Here is a 16,291-nt window from a genome sequence, read left to right on the forward strand (position 1 = left end):
GTCCGTCTCAGTCACCAGATATCAACCCAATTGAACACTTATGGGAGATTCTGGAGCAGCGCCTGAGACAGCATTTTCCACCACCATCAACAAAACACCAAATGATGGAATTTCACTTGGAAAAATGGTGTTGCATCCCTCCAGTAGAGTTTCAGACACTTTGAGAATCTATGCCAAGGTGCATTCAAGCTCTTCTGGCGGCTCGTGGTGGCCCAACGCCATATTAAGACACTTTCCATTATTTTGGCAGTTAAACCTCCAAGTAGCATAATGTTACTGTTATAGTGATCACTGTGAATAGCTTGAAGGAATGTGAGAATTGCTCAAAAAGCAAAAGGAACATGCAGAAGCACATGATGTTGCTGTTGTTTATTAATCACTACAAATGAGAAAAGAGATTCTCCACTACATTTATCATTGAAAATACATTCATTCTACAATGAAGGTATAAGAACATAATACTAAGTGCTGCCGATTGTAGAAATACACTGGCATGAAAATGTAAATAAAAGTTAACAAGAAAACAAATTTGGACTAAAACATTCGATGTCATGAGGATAATTCTGATATCAGTGTGTATGTTGTCTCCCTAGACGTTTAGCGCCTTCTCCTGCGCTGTCTGGTCGTTCCCGGGGCAGCGGTCATGCCTGCATCACAGTCTGTGACATGACATCCGCACGACTCAACGTGGATGTAGGAGTGCTTGACCTTTGACCCATCAGGGCAGATCAGCTCCACCTCTTTCTGGCTAGTGGTCGCCTCTTGGCAGCAGGAGCAGTAGTGCATCATGGTGTTGGCCTCTGCTGAGTACCTGCACATCCACATAAACACAAGACAAGTTGAAAAGAGGGCTTGAATTTCCTGGGTTGTCTTGACAAGATGAGCACAGGAGCAGTAAATAAGTCAAATAAGCTCCTAGTTCATAAAGGGCACAATATATGGTGAATAAGTGATCACTGACTGGGGCCTGCATGACATTGACTAGTGCTGCATTCAGCATCTGTAGTACTTACATGGAAGAGGTTCCACAGTTTCCTGAGCAGGAATTGATCTCCACAGGCTCAGTGGTCGCACAGCCACTGATGACGATGCTAGTGGTGGTGTACTTCATCTCACAGACATTGCTGCGTTCTGTGCCTGGTCAGGGAAGATGCATCAAGAGTTATTGTTTGATACATTATTAAATAGCTTAAGCAGAAACAGACAACATATACATTTTTGGCCAGCATGTAGGCACAATGTTTCCTGTTGGTCTTATTTTATTGTTTAGGTGACATAGCAAGCTATTATTAACCAGTAGATAGGTGGTTATTAGGAATGCTTTGGCTGGACGTGTTACTTACAGGTCTTGCAGCATCCATTTGCATCTGTCTTTTCTGTGCCCTGGGGTAAAAAATAGGATAGATGATTTATAAGTGGCAGTTTGTATAAATTGTGAGCTCCCTTCCATTCTAAATGTTACTGAAACCTCTTTCGCTATGACCCAAGAGCGCTAGGACTGATAGTAACATTCTGAGTGAGAATGGAAAACAGTGTACAGTGGGGGGAAAAAGTATTTAGTCAGCCACCAATTGTGCAAGTTCTCTGTAATTTTCATCATAGTCAACACGTCAACTATGACAGACAAAATGAGAAGAAAAAAATCCAGAAAATCACATTGTAGGATTTTTAATGAATTTATTTGCAAATTATGGTGGAAAATAAGTATTTGGTCAATAACAAAAGTTTCTCAATACTTTGTTATATACCCTTTGTTGGCAATGACACAGGTCAAACGTTTTCTGTAAGTCTTCACAAGGTTTTCACACACTGTTGCTGGTATTTTGGCCCATTCCTCCATGCAGATCTCCTCTAGAGCAGTGATGTTTTGGGGCTGTCGCTGGGCAACACAGACTTTCAACTCCCTCCAAAGATTTTCTATGGGGTTGAGATCTGGAGACTGGCTAGGCCACTCCAGGACCTTGAAATGCTTCTTACGAAGCCACTCCTTCGTTGCCCGGGCGGTGTGTTTGGGATCATTGTCATGCTGAAAGACCCAGCCACGTTTCGTCTTCAATGCCCTTGCTGATGGAAGGAGGTTTTCACTCAAAATCTTACGATACATGGCCCCATTCATTCTTTCCTTTACACGGATCAGTCGTCCTGGTCCCTTTGCAGAAAAACAGCCTCAAAGCATGATGTTTCCACCCCCATGCTTCACAGTAGGTATGGTGTTCTTTGGATGCAACTCAGTATTCTTTGTCCTCCAAACACGACGAGTTGAGTTTTTACCAAAAAGTTATATTTTGGTTTCATCTGACCATATGACATTCTCCCAATCCTCTTCTGGATCATCCAAATGCACTCTAGCAAACTTCAGACAGGCCTGGACATGTACTGGCTTAAGCAGGGGGACACGTCTGGCACTGCAGGATTTGAGTCCCTGGCGGCGTAGTGTGTTACTGATGGTAGGCTTTGTTACTTTGGTCCCAGCTCTCTGCAGGTCATTCACTAGGTCCCCCCGTGTGGTTCTGGGATTTTTGCTCACCGTTCTTGTGATCATTTTGACCCCACGGGGTGAGATCTTGCGTGGAGCCCCAGATCGAGGGAGATTATCAGTGGTCTTGTATGTCTTCCATTTCTTAATAATTGCTCCCACAGTTGATTTCTTCAAACCAAGCTGCTTACCTATTGCAGATTCAGTCTTCCCAGCCTGGTGCAGGTCTACAATTTTGTTTCTGGTGTCCTTTGACAGCTCTTTGGTCTTGGCCATAGTGGAGTTTGGAGTGTGACTGTTTGAGGTTGTGGACAGGTGTCTTTTATACTGATAACAAGTTCAAGCAGGTGCCATTAATACAGGTAGCGAGTGGAGGACAGAGGAGCCTCTTAAAGAAGAAGTTACAGGTCTGTGAGAGCCAGAAATCTTGCTTGTATGTAGGTGACCAAATACTTATTTTCCACCATAATTTGCAAATAAATTCATTAAAAATCCTACAATGTGATTTTCTGGAGAAGAAAATTCTCAATTTGTCTGTCATAGTTGACGTGTACCTATGATGAAAATTACAGGCCTCTCTCATCTTTTTAAGTGGGAGAACATGCACAATTGGTGGCTGACTAAATACTTTTTTCCCCCACTGTAACTGCAGTTTTGATTGTCCCCACAATGGAGGTGAGATAGGACAGAAACTCACTGGGACACAGTTCTCTGGGCTGAATGCAGGGCACACAGTCTTCACCTCCCTTGGTATATATTGGCCATCCGTTTTCTCACATGTGTACTCCACACATTTGTCACCAGGTGGTGACCATGTTTGGTTCACCTGTCGCACAAGGAGAAGATTATGAAGAATTATGATGGAGTTTCAGATCATGCAGACAGATTATGCATCCTCATACACACTCTTGTTGTACTCACCTGAATAGTGTGTTTGGTGTTATCTGGCATATTAACCACACAGCTTGTCTGTACACACTTCCCACAACACTGACCAGGTATGGCCTGATACTGGAAGCCCTAAGACAAGGATGGAGAGCCATCATTGAATCATTGTTCACTTATTTTATAAGCATGCGGTAGTCTCCAGAGTAGGCTACTGCAAGTTTCTTATAAATATGTAAATGCATTTATCATCTTTGTTAAGAGAGACATGACTACCTGTGAACATGTAGTGTCGCAGGAGATATTTGTGCACACAATGTTGTTGAGCTTGGTGCTAGGATCCATGGTCGAGCTGCAGATACAATTCTCACATGTTCCTTTAGGAACTTGAGCACCAGGCTGGAGTGAAGGAGAGAGACAAAAGTTATCATCCACTATAACAGACTGTTTGAATAGAGGAGGGTCAGAGTGCAAAGGAAGCAGTTCTATAGTAGAATATGACCAATTATGAGGGCAGCAAACACAATACAGCTTATCTCAAGCTATTTGTGTGTGTATCTTTCAGAAGCTTGTTGAATTTAATTTCTTTGAAATTATTTATTCTTACCTGGTACTCAATGTTATTGTAGACACATACACCCTTAGGAACTAAACAGACACACATTGAGAAGAAATCAGTCAGTGATACCAGCGATTCATGTCATTGTTAACACAAACGTAATTCAAACTAGTGATACCTGGGAATTACAAAGTCAATGAACTAACTAAACCACTGATGAAGCAAATCAAAGGGACTTACCACAGGTATACTCTGGACAGCAGCTTGAGATGGACGTGCTTATAATTGCCTCCCACCCTGGCTGGCAGTCCATCATGATTTTGGGGCAAAGCAGTGCATCGCACTCTGTTACAGAGGTAACCAATGAGAAGTGATTAAAAGACAAGCTGATAGAGGGTCAAATAACCCCCCTATGACCCTACAGAACACTTCAGACAATATTGGTCTAGTACTGTATGAGTAAGAGTTGGCTTTCTAATGATTCACTGAAGGGTCACTGTTCCATCACTCACCACATGTATATTTCTGGCAGCAGCCTTCTGTCTTGTTCACCAGTCTGTATCCAGTTTCATTGCAGATGGGTATGACTGGTGTGGGGCAAGTGATAGGCTGGCACTGGACAACCATAGAGTCCTTGTCACAGGTGCACTGCTGGCAAACACTCTCCCATGTATCACCAGGCTTAAGGGAAAAACAGGGTCATGTCAGGTCAACACATAAAAAGAAAAGACTCCATCTTTATGAAAACTCAAAACAGACAGATGAGTAACTCAAATGTTGTTGTTCTGCAATGAACTGGATTTAACCATGGCAATTCTTATGAACCATCATTAGGTGAGAAGAAATGGGTTGGAGGTGGTTATTCAGATATTAAAAGTTTTCTTCTGGTCTGTTCATTGGAAGGAATAAAGAGGCCAATACCTATACTGTGCCAATGAAAAGTATCCATCCTATGTGAGTTCCCTTGACTCATGTGATATGCGTCTCATGATATGTCTATGTGAGAATGAATATCTGGAGAATATTTAGATGGAGGAAATTCTTACCATTTTGGGGTTGCCATCAGGTCCAGTGCAGCCTGAGGAATGAATACAGGGTGTGTTTAAAATGTTTGTCTCACATAGTTGGGGTCTTGTTCTTCACACCTCCACAACAACACATTTTGTTAACCGTTCCATTACAAATAAAGTCAGTAAACCATGATTCATGATTAATTCAAGGTTTCAAAGCACAGAAAGGTCTAATTCTCATATTGATAGTGACCTGCAAAATATCCCATAACCCATTCTTACCACAGGAGACCACACAAGTATCAGAGTAGGTGCTGAACAAGACGGTTCCAGATGGACAGAAGCAACCCTCCTTCGTCTTATTGGTCATTTGGGTTTGATTGTTCAAATACTTCTCATTATATCTGCAAACAAAAGAGGTTTTGGATTATGCAGGAGATAATTTATTTAAAAGAAGGCTCATATTACATCCAATCAGAATATAGCTTACCTGGTATTACATGTTGGTTCAACTGCTGGACCACATGGCATGTACACCTTAGTGTCTGGGCATGTATGGTCTGTAGGACAAAAATAGGTCACAGTTATGCTAAACACCAGCAAAACATGTTTTTTTAAAGTAGCTGCTTATGACATCTGCTAATGTTACACATTAGTCAATGAATTTGTGGCATGACATCTATGCTTGGATTCATAGCTCACCACATTCTCCATCGGTGGACTTCCTCCAGTCAATGCAGATCCCTTTATTTGCACATTCAGATGCATACGCCTCCAGACTAGAGCATCTAGAATTAGCATTGTTGCAGACATCTGAACTACAGGCCTGAACAAAGGCGTCAGGAGAAACCGCTTTATGGCATGCCTCAAAGACCCTTTGACAGAAAATAACATAGAGAGTGATTTAAAGAGATGCATGGAGTGCAACCTTTAACTAGAAATGCCAATGGAACGGTACCTGTATTATGATAAAAACAGGTGCAAATACAAGCAAATTAACAGTACAGAAAATGTACATTACAATTGATAAAACACATTAGGAAGTGAATTATCATTTAGGCATTCCTATTGTGTGCTTGTTCCCTTTTTCAAACTTAGTTTGATATGTTCCTTACTTGCTGTTCATGATTTCACAAATGGCTGTCTTGCAGGGTGTAGGGGACGTGCTTGGGGTTGCCGGGGTGGTAGAGGGTGGTGCTGTTGGAGGAGTTGGACAGTCCTGGTTTGGAACCAGCCACTGGCTAGCTGCGACTGAGCAGCTCTGTATCTGACCATTAGGTGACTGGCAGTCATTCTTCTGGGAATTATCACAGGTACCTTGAAAAATACAGACATTAAGTAGGGTGAACCCTAGTTAGCAAGGCCAGGTCATAGATTCCTTGTTGTATGCAATTTCTATAGGGTGGTCTAGATAGGAGCATCTACTGAAGGTTTGAAACTGTGAAATGTATATTGACCCTCTTTAATAATACTCACCACACTGGCCCTCTGTGCTGCTTTGGAAGAGGGAATAAGGAAGGTTGATGCTAAATGATGACCTCTTGTAAGACACCTGAACCTTAAGATCAGGGATCTCCAGCATGACCTCCACACCTGTACTTGTTAGAGCAATGTCACCCATTCTGTAAGCTGGGTAGATTTGTTTACTGTTGACATATACCTGCATTTGTGTAGAAATGAATACACATTTAGATGGTTGAGTCATGTGTTATCTTGAAAGCAGGAACATGACAATGTTGACACCTTTATTGGTTTTAATTTAAAGTTATGAGATTTCAATAAAGCATGATAACGCAGTAGCATACATAAAACAATTATGGATATTAAATAATACAAGCAATGAGAATTATATTTTAAAATAGTTACCACATTTTCTGTTGTTTCACCAGATCTCTGCTGGGTAAGAATCACTTCATAGGATTTGTAATGAATGATAAGGGACTGAGGACAGAATCCACTGTCAGCGTTTCCACAGTAGTGGTTATCAACAATAATGGTAAGGTTGTATTTTAAGTTGATTTCTTTCATTAAGGTGTATGAGCAGTTCTCCTGGAAATTGTAATATACTCCATCAAATGTAATATAGTGAGATCCACCCCATCCACTGCATACACCTGCAACATGATAAAATATGAGTTGATAATAATCTAAGCTATTGACAGAGGACATTGAAAACTCAAAAGTTGGGGTTTTAGATTGTATGTTGTCACTTACATTCACATTCATATGTGAAGCAGCATCCAGCTGAATCATAGACCTTGACAGGTGGACGGCCATTCTCACACTGTAGTGGCTCCACTGGCTTGCATTTTACTGGTAGCTGGACAACAATGCCATCCTGGCAAATTGCTGTGGTACAGCTATTCAGCTGCCAAGATTCTCCATTCTGCCATTGATTTGATAAGGGGAAACAATTACTCAAACATGTACACACAGGGTTGAACATACAAGCATTACACCACAAAGACAAATATAACCATACACCCATTTTATTATATATATATATTTTTTAAAGATTTGTAGGCAAAAATGACCTTTCTTGGTGGCTGAACGCTAGTGCAGTCTGGAGAGGATTGAGTTGTTGGTGGTGGGGTCGTGGTCTCTTCTGACGTTGTGGGTGATAAAGTGGGTGGTGTAGAGGAAGGACATGGATTTGATTCCACTTCAACTTGACACGTTGCTTTGCAGTAAGCGGTGAAGCACCACCCTGAAGCATCGGTCACATTATACACTAGGTTCCCTGATTGTTGACAAAGGCAAGCGTTAGAACATTTCAGTTTGCAAATGAAAGTTCATTAAAAGATTAGTGGAATGTCATTAATTTTGATTGTCTGAATAACATTTATAACATATTACCTGGTAGATACTGTGTCCCATTAACATTGCAAATGCACTGGCTGGTGGTGACTACTTGTGATGTAGGTGTAATGATCACTTGTGGTGAAGTTGAAGGATTTCTTGTTGTTTCTAATATGCCTGTGATGACAACTGGCTCTGTTGTTCCTGTACTTGTTGTTGAAGGCTGTGATGTTGAAGTTGAAGTCAGTGATGTTGAAGTTGAAGTCACAATGATAGCAGTTGTAGAATATGTAATTGGGCCAGTTGTGACTACTTTAGGTGGCTTTGTGGATGTAGATGGAATTGTCTCAGTTGTGGTTTCTTCAATTGTTGTAGTTCCACCTGTTGTAGGTGTAGTTACCTCTGCAGTTGAAGTGGGTGCAATTGTAGTTGTTGTTAAAGTAATGGGTTTGGACGTTATGACAACTGGCCCTGTTGTTTCTTCACCTGTTGTTGTGGGTTGTGATGTTGAGGTAGAGGTTTCAACAATTACAGTGGTGGAAGTGGTTGTTGGGCCTGTGGTGACTACTTTAGGTGGCTTTGTGGATGTAGATGGAATTGTCTCAGTTGTGGTTTCTTCAATTGTTGTAGTTCCACCTGTTGTAGGTGTAGTTACCTCTGCAGTTGAAGTGGGTGCAATTGTAGTTGTTGTTAAAGTAATGGGTTTGGACGTTATGACAACAGGCCCTGTTGTTTCTTCACCTGTTGTTGTGGGTTGTGATGTTGAGGTAGAGGTTTCAACAATTACAGTGGTGGAAGTGGTTGTTGGGCCGGTGGTGACTACTTTAGGTGGCTTTGTGGATGTTGATGGAATTGTCTCAGTTGTGGTTTCTTCAATTGTTGTAGTTCCACCTGTTGTAGGTGTAGTTACCTCTGCAGTTGAAGTGGGTGCAATTGTAGTTGTTGTTAAAGTAATGGGTTTGGACGTTATGACAACTGGCCCTGTTGTTTCTTCACCTGTTGTTGTGGGTTGTGATGTTGAGGTAGAGGTTTCAACAATTACAGTGGTGGAAGTGGTTGTTGGGCCGGTGGTGACTACTTTAGGTGGCTTTGTGGATGTTGATGGAATTGTCTCAGTTGTGGTTTCTTCAATTGTTGTAGTTCCACCTGTTGTAGGTGTAGTTACCTCTGCAGTTGTTGTGGGTGCAATTGTAGTTGTTGTTAAAGTAGTGGGTTTGGAAGTTATGACAACTGGCCCTGTTGTTTCTTCACGTGTTGTTGTGGGTTGTGATGTTGAGGTAGAGGTTTCAATAATTACAGTGGTGGAAGTTGTTGTTGGGCCAGTGGTGACTACTTTAGGTGGCTTTGTGGATGTAGATGGATTTGTCTCAGTTGTGGTTTCTTTACCTGTTGTAGTTCCACCTGTGGTAGGTGTAGTTACCTCTGCAGTTGTTGTGGGTGCATTTGTAGTTGTTGTTAAAGTAGTGGGTTTGGAAGTTATGACTATTGGCCCTGTTGTTTCTTCACCTGTTGTTGTGGGCTGTGATGTTGAGGTAGAGGTTTCAACAATTACAGTGGTGGAAGTGGTTGTTGGGCCGGTGGTGACTACTTTAGGTGGCTTTGTGGATGTAGATGGAATTGTCTCAGTTGTGGTTTCTTCAATTGTTGTAGTTCCACCAGTGGTAGGTGTAGTTACCTCTGCAGTTGAAGTGGGTACAATTGTAGTTGTTGTTAAAGTAGTGGGTTTGGAAGTTATGACTATTGGCCCTGTTGTTTCTTCATGTGTTGTTGTGGGTTGTGATGTTGAGGTAGAGGTTTCAACAATTACAGTGGTGGAAGTGGTTGTTGGGCCAGTGGTGACTACTTTTGGTGGCTTTGTGGATGTTGATGAAATTGTCTCAGTTGTTGTTTCTTCAATTGTTGTAGTTCCACCTGTTGTAGGTGTAGTTACCTCTGCAATTGTTGTGGGTGCAATTGTAGTTGTTGTTAAAGTAGTGGGTTTGGAAGTTATGACTATTGGCCCTGTTGTTTCTTCACCTGTTGTTGTGGGCTGTGATGTTGAGGTAGAGGTTTCAACAATTACAGTGGTGGAAGTGGTTGTTGGGCCGGTGGTGACTACTTTAGGTGGCTTTGTGGATGTAGATGGAATTGTCTCAGTTGTGGTTTCTTCAATTGTTGTAGTTCCACCAGTGGTAGGTGTAGTTACCTCTGCAGTTGAAGTGGGTGCAATTGTAGTTGTTGTTAAAGTAGTGGGTTTGGAAGTTATGACTATTGGCCCTGTTGTTTCTTCATGTGTTGTTGTGGGTTGTGATGTTGAGGTAGAGGTTTCAACAATTACAGTGGTGGAAGTGGTTGTTGGGCCAGTGGTGACTACTTTTGGTGGCTTTGTGGATGTTGATGAAATTGTCTCAGTTGTTGTTTCTTCAATTGTTGTAGTTCCACCTGTTGTAGATGTAGTTACCTCTGCAATTGTTGTGGGTGCAATTGTAGTTGTTGTTAAAGTAGTGGGTTTGGAAGTTATGACTATTGGCCCTGTTGTTTCTTCACCTGTTGTTGTGGGCTGTGATGTTGAGGTAGAGGTTTCAACAATTACAGTGGTGGAAGTGGTTGTTGGGCCGGTGGTGACTACTTTAGGTGGCTTTGTGGATGTAGATGGAATTGTCTCAGTTGTGGTTTCTTCAATTGTTGTAGTTCCACCAGTGGTAGGTGTAGTTACCTCTGCAGTTGAAGTGGGTGCAATTGTAGTTGTTGTTAAAGTAGTGGGTTTGGAAGTTATGACTATTGGCCCTGTTGTTTCTTCATGTGTTGTTGTGGGTTGTGATGTTGAGGTAGAGGTTTCAACAATTACAGTGGTGGAAGTGGTTGTTGGGCCAGTGGTGACTACTTTTGGTGGCTTTGTGGATGTTGATGAAATTGTCTCAGTTGTTGTTTCTTCAATTGTTGTAGTTCCACCTGTTGTAGGTGTAGTTACCTCTGCAGTTGTTGTGGGTGCAATTGTAGTTGTTGTTAAAGTAGTGGGTTTGGAAGTTATGACAACTGGCCCTGTTGTTTCTTCACGTGTTGTTGTGGGTTGTGATGTCGAGGTAGAGGTTTCAACAATTACAGTGGTGGAAGTGGTTGTTGGGCCGGTGGTGACTACTTTAGGTGGCTTTGTTGATGTAGATGGAATTGTCTCAGTTGTGGTTTGTTCAATTGTTGTAGTTCCACCTGTGGTAGGTGTAGTTACCTCTGCAGTTGCTGTGGGTGCAATTGTAGTTGTTGTTAAAGTAGTGGGTTTGGAAGTTATGACAACTGGCCCTGTTGTTTCTTCACGTGTTGTTGTGGGTTGTGATGTCGAGGTAGAGGTTTCAACAATTACAGTGGTGGAAGTGGTTGTTGGGCCTGTGGTGACTACTTTAGGTGGCTTTGTGGATGTTGATGGAATTGTCTCAGTTGTGGTTTCTTCAATTGTTGTAGTTCCACCTGTTGTAGGTGTAGTTACCTCTGCAGTTGAAGTGGGTGCAATTGTAGTTGTTGTTAAAGTAATGGGTTTGGACGTTATGACAACTGGCCCTGTTGTTTCTTCACCTGTTGTTGTGGGTTTTGATGTTGAGGTAGAGGTTTCAACGATTACAGTGGTGGAAGTGGTTGTTGGGCCGGTGGTGACTACTTTAGGTGGCTTTGTGGATGTTGATGGAATTGTCTCAGTTGTGGTTTCTTCAATTGTTGTAGTTCCACCTGTGGTAGGTGTAGTTACTTCTGCAGTTGAAGTGGGTGCCTTTGTAGTTGTGGTTAAAGTAATGGGTTTGGACGTTATGACAACTGGCCCTGTTGTTTCTTCACCTGTTGTTGTGGGCTGTGATGTTGAGGTAGAGGTTTCAACAATTACAGTGGTGGAAGTGGTTGTTGTGCCGGTGGTGACTACTTTAGGTGGCTTTGTGGATGTTGATGGAATTGTCTCAGTTGTGGTTTCTTCAATTGTTGTAGTTCCACCTGTTGTAGGTGTAGTTACCTCTGCAGTTGTTGTGGGTGCAATTGTAGTTGTGGTTAAAGTAATGGGTTTGGACGTTATGACAACTGGCCCTGTTGTTTCTTCACCTGTTGTTGTGGGCTGTGATGTCGAGGTAGATGTTTCAACAATTACAGTGGTGGAAGTGGTTGTTGAGCCGGTGGTGACTACTTTAGGTGGCTTTGTGGATGTAGATGGAATTGTCTCAGTTGTGGTTTCTTCAATTGTTGTAGTTCCACCTGTTGTAGGTGTAGTTACCTCTGCAGTTGTTGTGGGTGCAATTGTAGTTGTTGTTAAAGTAGTGGGTTTGGAAGTTATGACAACTGGCCCTGTTGTTTCTTCACGTGTTGTTGTGGGTTGTGATGTTGAGGTAGAGGTTTCAATAATTACAGTGGTGGAAGTTGTTGTTGGGCCAGTGGTGACTACTTTAGGTGGCTTTGTGGATGTAGATGGAATTGTCTCAGTTGTGGTTTCTTTACCTGTTGTAGTTCCACCTGTGGTAGGTGTAGTTACCTCTGCAGTTGTTGTGGGTGCAATTGTAGTTGTTGTTAAAGTAGTGGGTTTGGAAGTTATGACTATTGGCCCTGTTGTTTCTTCACCTGTTGTTGTGGGCTGTGATGTTGAGGTAGAGGTTTCAACGATTACAGTGGTGGAAGTGGTTGTTGGGCCGGTGGTGACTACTTTAGGTGGCTTTGTGGATGTTGATGGAATTGTCTCAGTTGTGGTTTCTTCAATTGTTGTAGTTCCACCTGTGGTAGGTGTAGTTACTTCTGCAGTTGAAGTGGGTGCCTTTGTAGTTGTGGTTAAAGTAATGGGTTTGGACGTTATGACAACTGGCCCTGTTGTTTCTTCACCTGTTGTTGTGGGCTGTGATGTTGAGGTAGAGGTTTCAACAATTACAGTGGTGGAAGTGGTTGTTGGGCCGGTGGTGACTACTTTAGGTGGCTTTGTGGATGTTGATGGAATTGTCTCAGTTGTGGTTTCTTCAATTGTTGTAGTTCCACCTGTTGTAAGTGTAGTTACCTCTGCAGTTGTTGTGGGTGCAATTGTAGTTGTGGTTAAAGTAATGGGTTTGGACGTTATGACAACTGGCCCTGTTGTTTCTTCACCTGTTGTTGTGGGCTGTGATGTCGAGGTAGATGTTTCAACAATTACAGTGGTGGAAGTGGTTGTTGAGCCGGTGGTGACTACTTTAGGTGGCTTTGTGGATGTAGATGGAATTGTCTCAGTTGTGGTTTCTTCAATTGTTGTAGTTCCACCTGTGGTAGGTGTAGTTACCTCTGCAGTTGTTGTGGGTGCAATTGTAGTTGTGGTTAAAGTAATGGGTTTGGACGTTATGACAACTGGCCCTGTTGTTTCTTCACCTGTTGTTGTGGCCTGTGATGTTGAGGTAGAGGTTTCAACAAATACAGTGGTGGAAGTGGTTGTTGGGCCGGTGGTGACTACTTTAGGTGGCTTTGTGGATGTTGATGGAATTGTCTCAGTTGTGGTTTCTTCAATTGTTGTAGTTCCACCTGTTGTAGGTGTAGTTACCTCTGCAGTTGAAGTGGGTGCAATTGTAGTTGTAGTTAAAGTAGTGGGTTTGGAAGTTATGACTATTGGCCCTGTTGTTTCTTCATGTGTTGTTGTGGGTTGTGATGTTGAGGTAGAGGTTTCAACAATTACAGGGGTGGAAGTGGTTGTTGGGCCAGTGGTGACTACTTTAGGTGGGTTCGTGGATGTAGATGGAATTGTCTCAGTTGTGGTTTCTTCAATTGTTGTAGTTCCACCTGTGGTTGGTGTAGTTACTTCTGCAGTTGAAGTGGGTGCAATTGTAGTTGTTGTTAAAGTAGTGGGTTTGGAAGTTATGACAACTGGCCCTGTTGTTTCTTCACCTGTTGTTGTGGGCTGTGACGTTGAGGTAGATGTTTCAACAATTACAGTGGTGGAAGTGGTTGTTGGGCCGGTGGTGACTACTTTAGGTGGCTTTGTGGATGTAGATGGAATTGTCTCAGTTGGGGTTTCTTCAATTGTTGTAGTTCCACCTGTGGTAGGTGTAGTTACCTCTGCAGTTGCTGTGGGTGCAATTGTAGTTGTTGTCAAAGTAGTGGGTTTGGAAGTTATGACAACTGGCCCTGTTGTTTCTTCACGTGTTGATGTGGGTTGTGATGTTGAGGTAGAGGTTTCAACAATTACAGTGGTGGAAGTGGTTGTTGCGCCAGTGGTGACTACTTTAGGTGGCTTTGTGGATGTTGATGGAATTGTCTCAGTTGTGGTTTCTTCAATTGTTGTAGTTCCACCTGTTGTAGGTGTAGTTACCTCTGCAGTTGCTGTGGGTGCAATTGTAGTTGTTGTTAAAGTAGTGGGTTTGGAAGTTATGACAACTGGCCCTGTTGTTTCTTCACGTGTTGTTGTGGGTTGTGATGTTGAGGTAGAGGTTTCAACAATTACAGTGGTGGAAGTGGTTGTTGGGCCAGTGGTGACTACTTTAGGTGGCTTTGTGGATGTTGATGGAATTGTCTCAGTTGTGGTTTCTTCAATTGTTGTAGTTCCACCTGTTGTAGGTGTAGTTACCTCTGCAGTTGTTGTGGGTGCAATTGTAGTTGTTGTTAAAGTAGTGGGTTTGGAAGTTATGACAACTGGCCCTGTTGTTTCTTCACGTGTTGTTGTGGGTTGTGATGTTGAGGTAGAGGTTTCAATAATTACAGTGGTGGAAGTTGTTGTTGGGCCAGTGGTGACTACTTTAGGTGGCTTTGTGGATGTAGATGGAATTGTCTCAGTTGTGGTTTCTTTACCTGTTGTAGTTCCACCTGTGGTAGGTGTAGTTACCTCTGCAGTTGTTGTGGGTGCAATTGTAGTTGTTGTTAAAGTAGTGGGTTTGGAAGTTATGACTATTGGCCCTGTTGTTTCTTCACCTGTTGTTGTGGGCTGTGATGTTGAGGTAGAGGGTTCAACAATTACAGTGGTGGAAGTGGTTGTTGGGCCGGTGGTGACTACTTTAGGTGGCTTTGTGGATGTTGATGGAATTGTCTCAGTTGTGGTTTCTTCAATTGTTGTAGTTCCACCAGTGGTAGGTGTAGTTACCTCTGCAGTTGAAGTGGTTGCAATTGTAGTTGTTGTTAAAGTAGTGGGTTTGGAAGTTATGACAACTGGCCCTGTTGTTTCTTCACCTGTTGTTGTGGGCTGTGATGTCGAGGTAGATGTTTCAACAATTACAGTGGTGGAAGTGGTTGTTGGGCCGGTGGTGACTACTTTAGGTGGCTTTGTTGATGTAGATGGAATTGTCTCAGTTGTGGTTTGTTCAATTGTTGTAGTTCCACCTGTTGTAGGTGTAGTTACCTCTGCAGTTGAAGTGGGTGCAATTGTAGTTGTGGTTAAAGTAATGGGTTTGGACGTTATGACAACTGGCCCTGTTGTTTCTTCACCTGTTGTTGTGGGCTGTGATGTTGAGGTAGAGGTTTCAACAATTACAGTGGTGGAAGTGGTTGTTGGGCCGGTGGTGACTACTTTAGGTGGCTTTGTGGATGTTGATGGAATTGTCTCAGTTGTGGTTTCTTCAATTGTTGTAGTTCCACCTGTTGTAGGTGTAGTTACCTCTGCAGTTGAAGTGGGTGCAATTGTAGTTGTGGTTAAAGTAATGGGTTTGGACGTTATGACAACTGGCCCTGTTGTTTCTTCACCTGTTGTTGTGGGCTGTGATGTTGAGGTAGAGGTTTCAACAATTACAGTGGTGGAAGTGGTTGTTGGGCCGGTGGTGACTACTTTAGGTGGCTTTGTTGATGTTGATGGAATTGTCTCAGTTGTGGTTTCTTCAATTGTTGTAGTTCCACCTGTTGTAGGTGTAGTTACCTCTGCAGTTGTTGTGGGTGCAATTGTAGTTGTGGTTAAAGTAATAGGTTTGGACGTTATGACAACTGGCCCTGTTGTTTCTTCACCTGTTGTTGTGGGCTGTGATGTTGAGGTAGAGGTTTCAACAATTACAGTGGTGGAAGTGGTTGTTGGGCCGGTGGTGACTACTTTAGGTGGCTTTGTGGATGTTGATGGAATTGTCTCAGTTGTGGTTTCTTCAATTGTTGTAGTTCCACCTGTGGTTGGTGTAGTTACTTCTGCAGTTGAAGTGGGTGCAATTGTAGTTGTTGTTAAAGTAGTGGGTTTGGAAGTTATGACAACTGGCCCTGTTGTTTCTTCACCTGTTGTTGTGGGCTGTGATGTTGAGGTAGAGGTTTCAACAATTACAGTGGTGGAAGTGGTTGTTGGGCCGGTGGTGACTACTTTAGGTGGCTTTGTGGATGTTGATGGAATTGTCTCAGTTGTGGTTTCTTCAATTGTTGTAGTTCCACCTGTGGTAGGTGTAGATACCTCTGCAGTTGTTGAGGGTGCAATTGTAGTTGTGGTTAAAGTAATGGGTTTGGAAGTTATGACAACTGGCCCTGTTGTTTCTTCACCTGTTGTTGTGGGCTGTGATGTTGAGGTAGAGGTTTCAACAATTACAGTGGTGGAAGTGGTTGTTGGGCCGGTGGTGACTACTTTAGGTGGCTTTGTGGATGTTGATGGAATTGTCTCAGTTGTGGTTTCTTCAATTGTTGTAGTTCCACCTGTGGTAGGTGTAGATACCT

At 42.7% G+C, this 16,291-nt stretch overlaps 1 protein-coding gene across 1 annotated transcript; it reads right to left on the reverse strand.

Moving 5' to 3' along the window:
- Nucleotides 1–354: 354 nt before the first annotated feature.
- LOC123483452 (intestinal mucin-like protein) lies at nucleotides 355–8,108 on the reverse strand (the record flags this gene model as incomplete). Its single annotated transcript, XM_045213487.1, has 19 exons — nucleotides 355–811; nucleotides 1,014–1,137; nucleotides 1,344–1,383; nucleotides 3,174–3,302; nucleotides 3,398–3,496; nucleotides 3,638–3,760; nucleotides 3,969–4,009; nucleotides 4,161–4,265; nucleotides 4,433–4,601; nucleotides 4,967–4,998; nucleotides 5,213–5,334; nucleotides 5,421–5,490; nucleotides 5,633–5,805; nucleotides 6,046–6,247; nucleotides 6,407–6,590; nucleotides 6,797–7,044; nucleotides 7,145–7,316; nucleotides 7,465–7,670; nucleotides 7,787–8,108. Coding segments are annotated over 19 exons (2,775 nt in total), but the record flags the coding sequence as incomplete, so codon positions are not given.
- Between the last annotated feature and the right edge of the window lie 8,183 nt (nucleotides 8,109–16,291).

The sequence above is a fragment of the Coregonus clupeaformis genome, unplaced genomic scaffold (genome assembly GCF_020615455.1).
Source record: "Coregonus clupeaformis isolate EN_2021a unplaced genomic scaffold, ASM2061545v1 scaf0114, whole genome shotgun sequence".
NCBI lineage: Eukaryota > Metazoa > Chordata > Actinopteri > Salmoniformes > Salmonidae > Coregonus > Coregonus clupeaformis.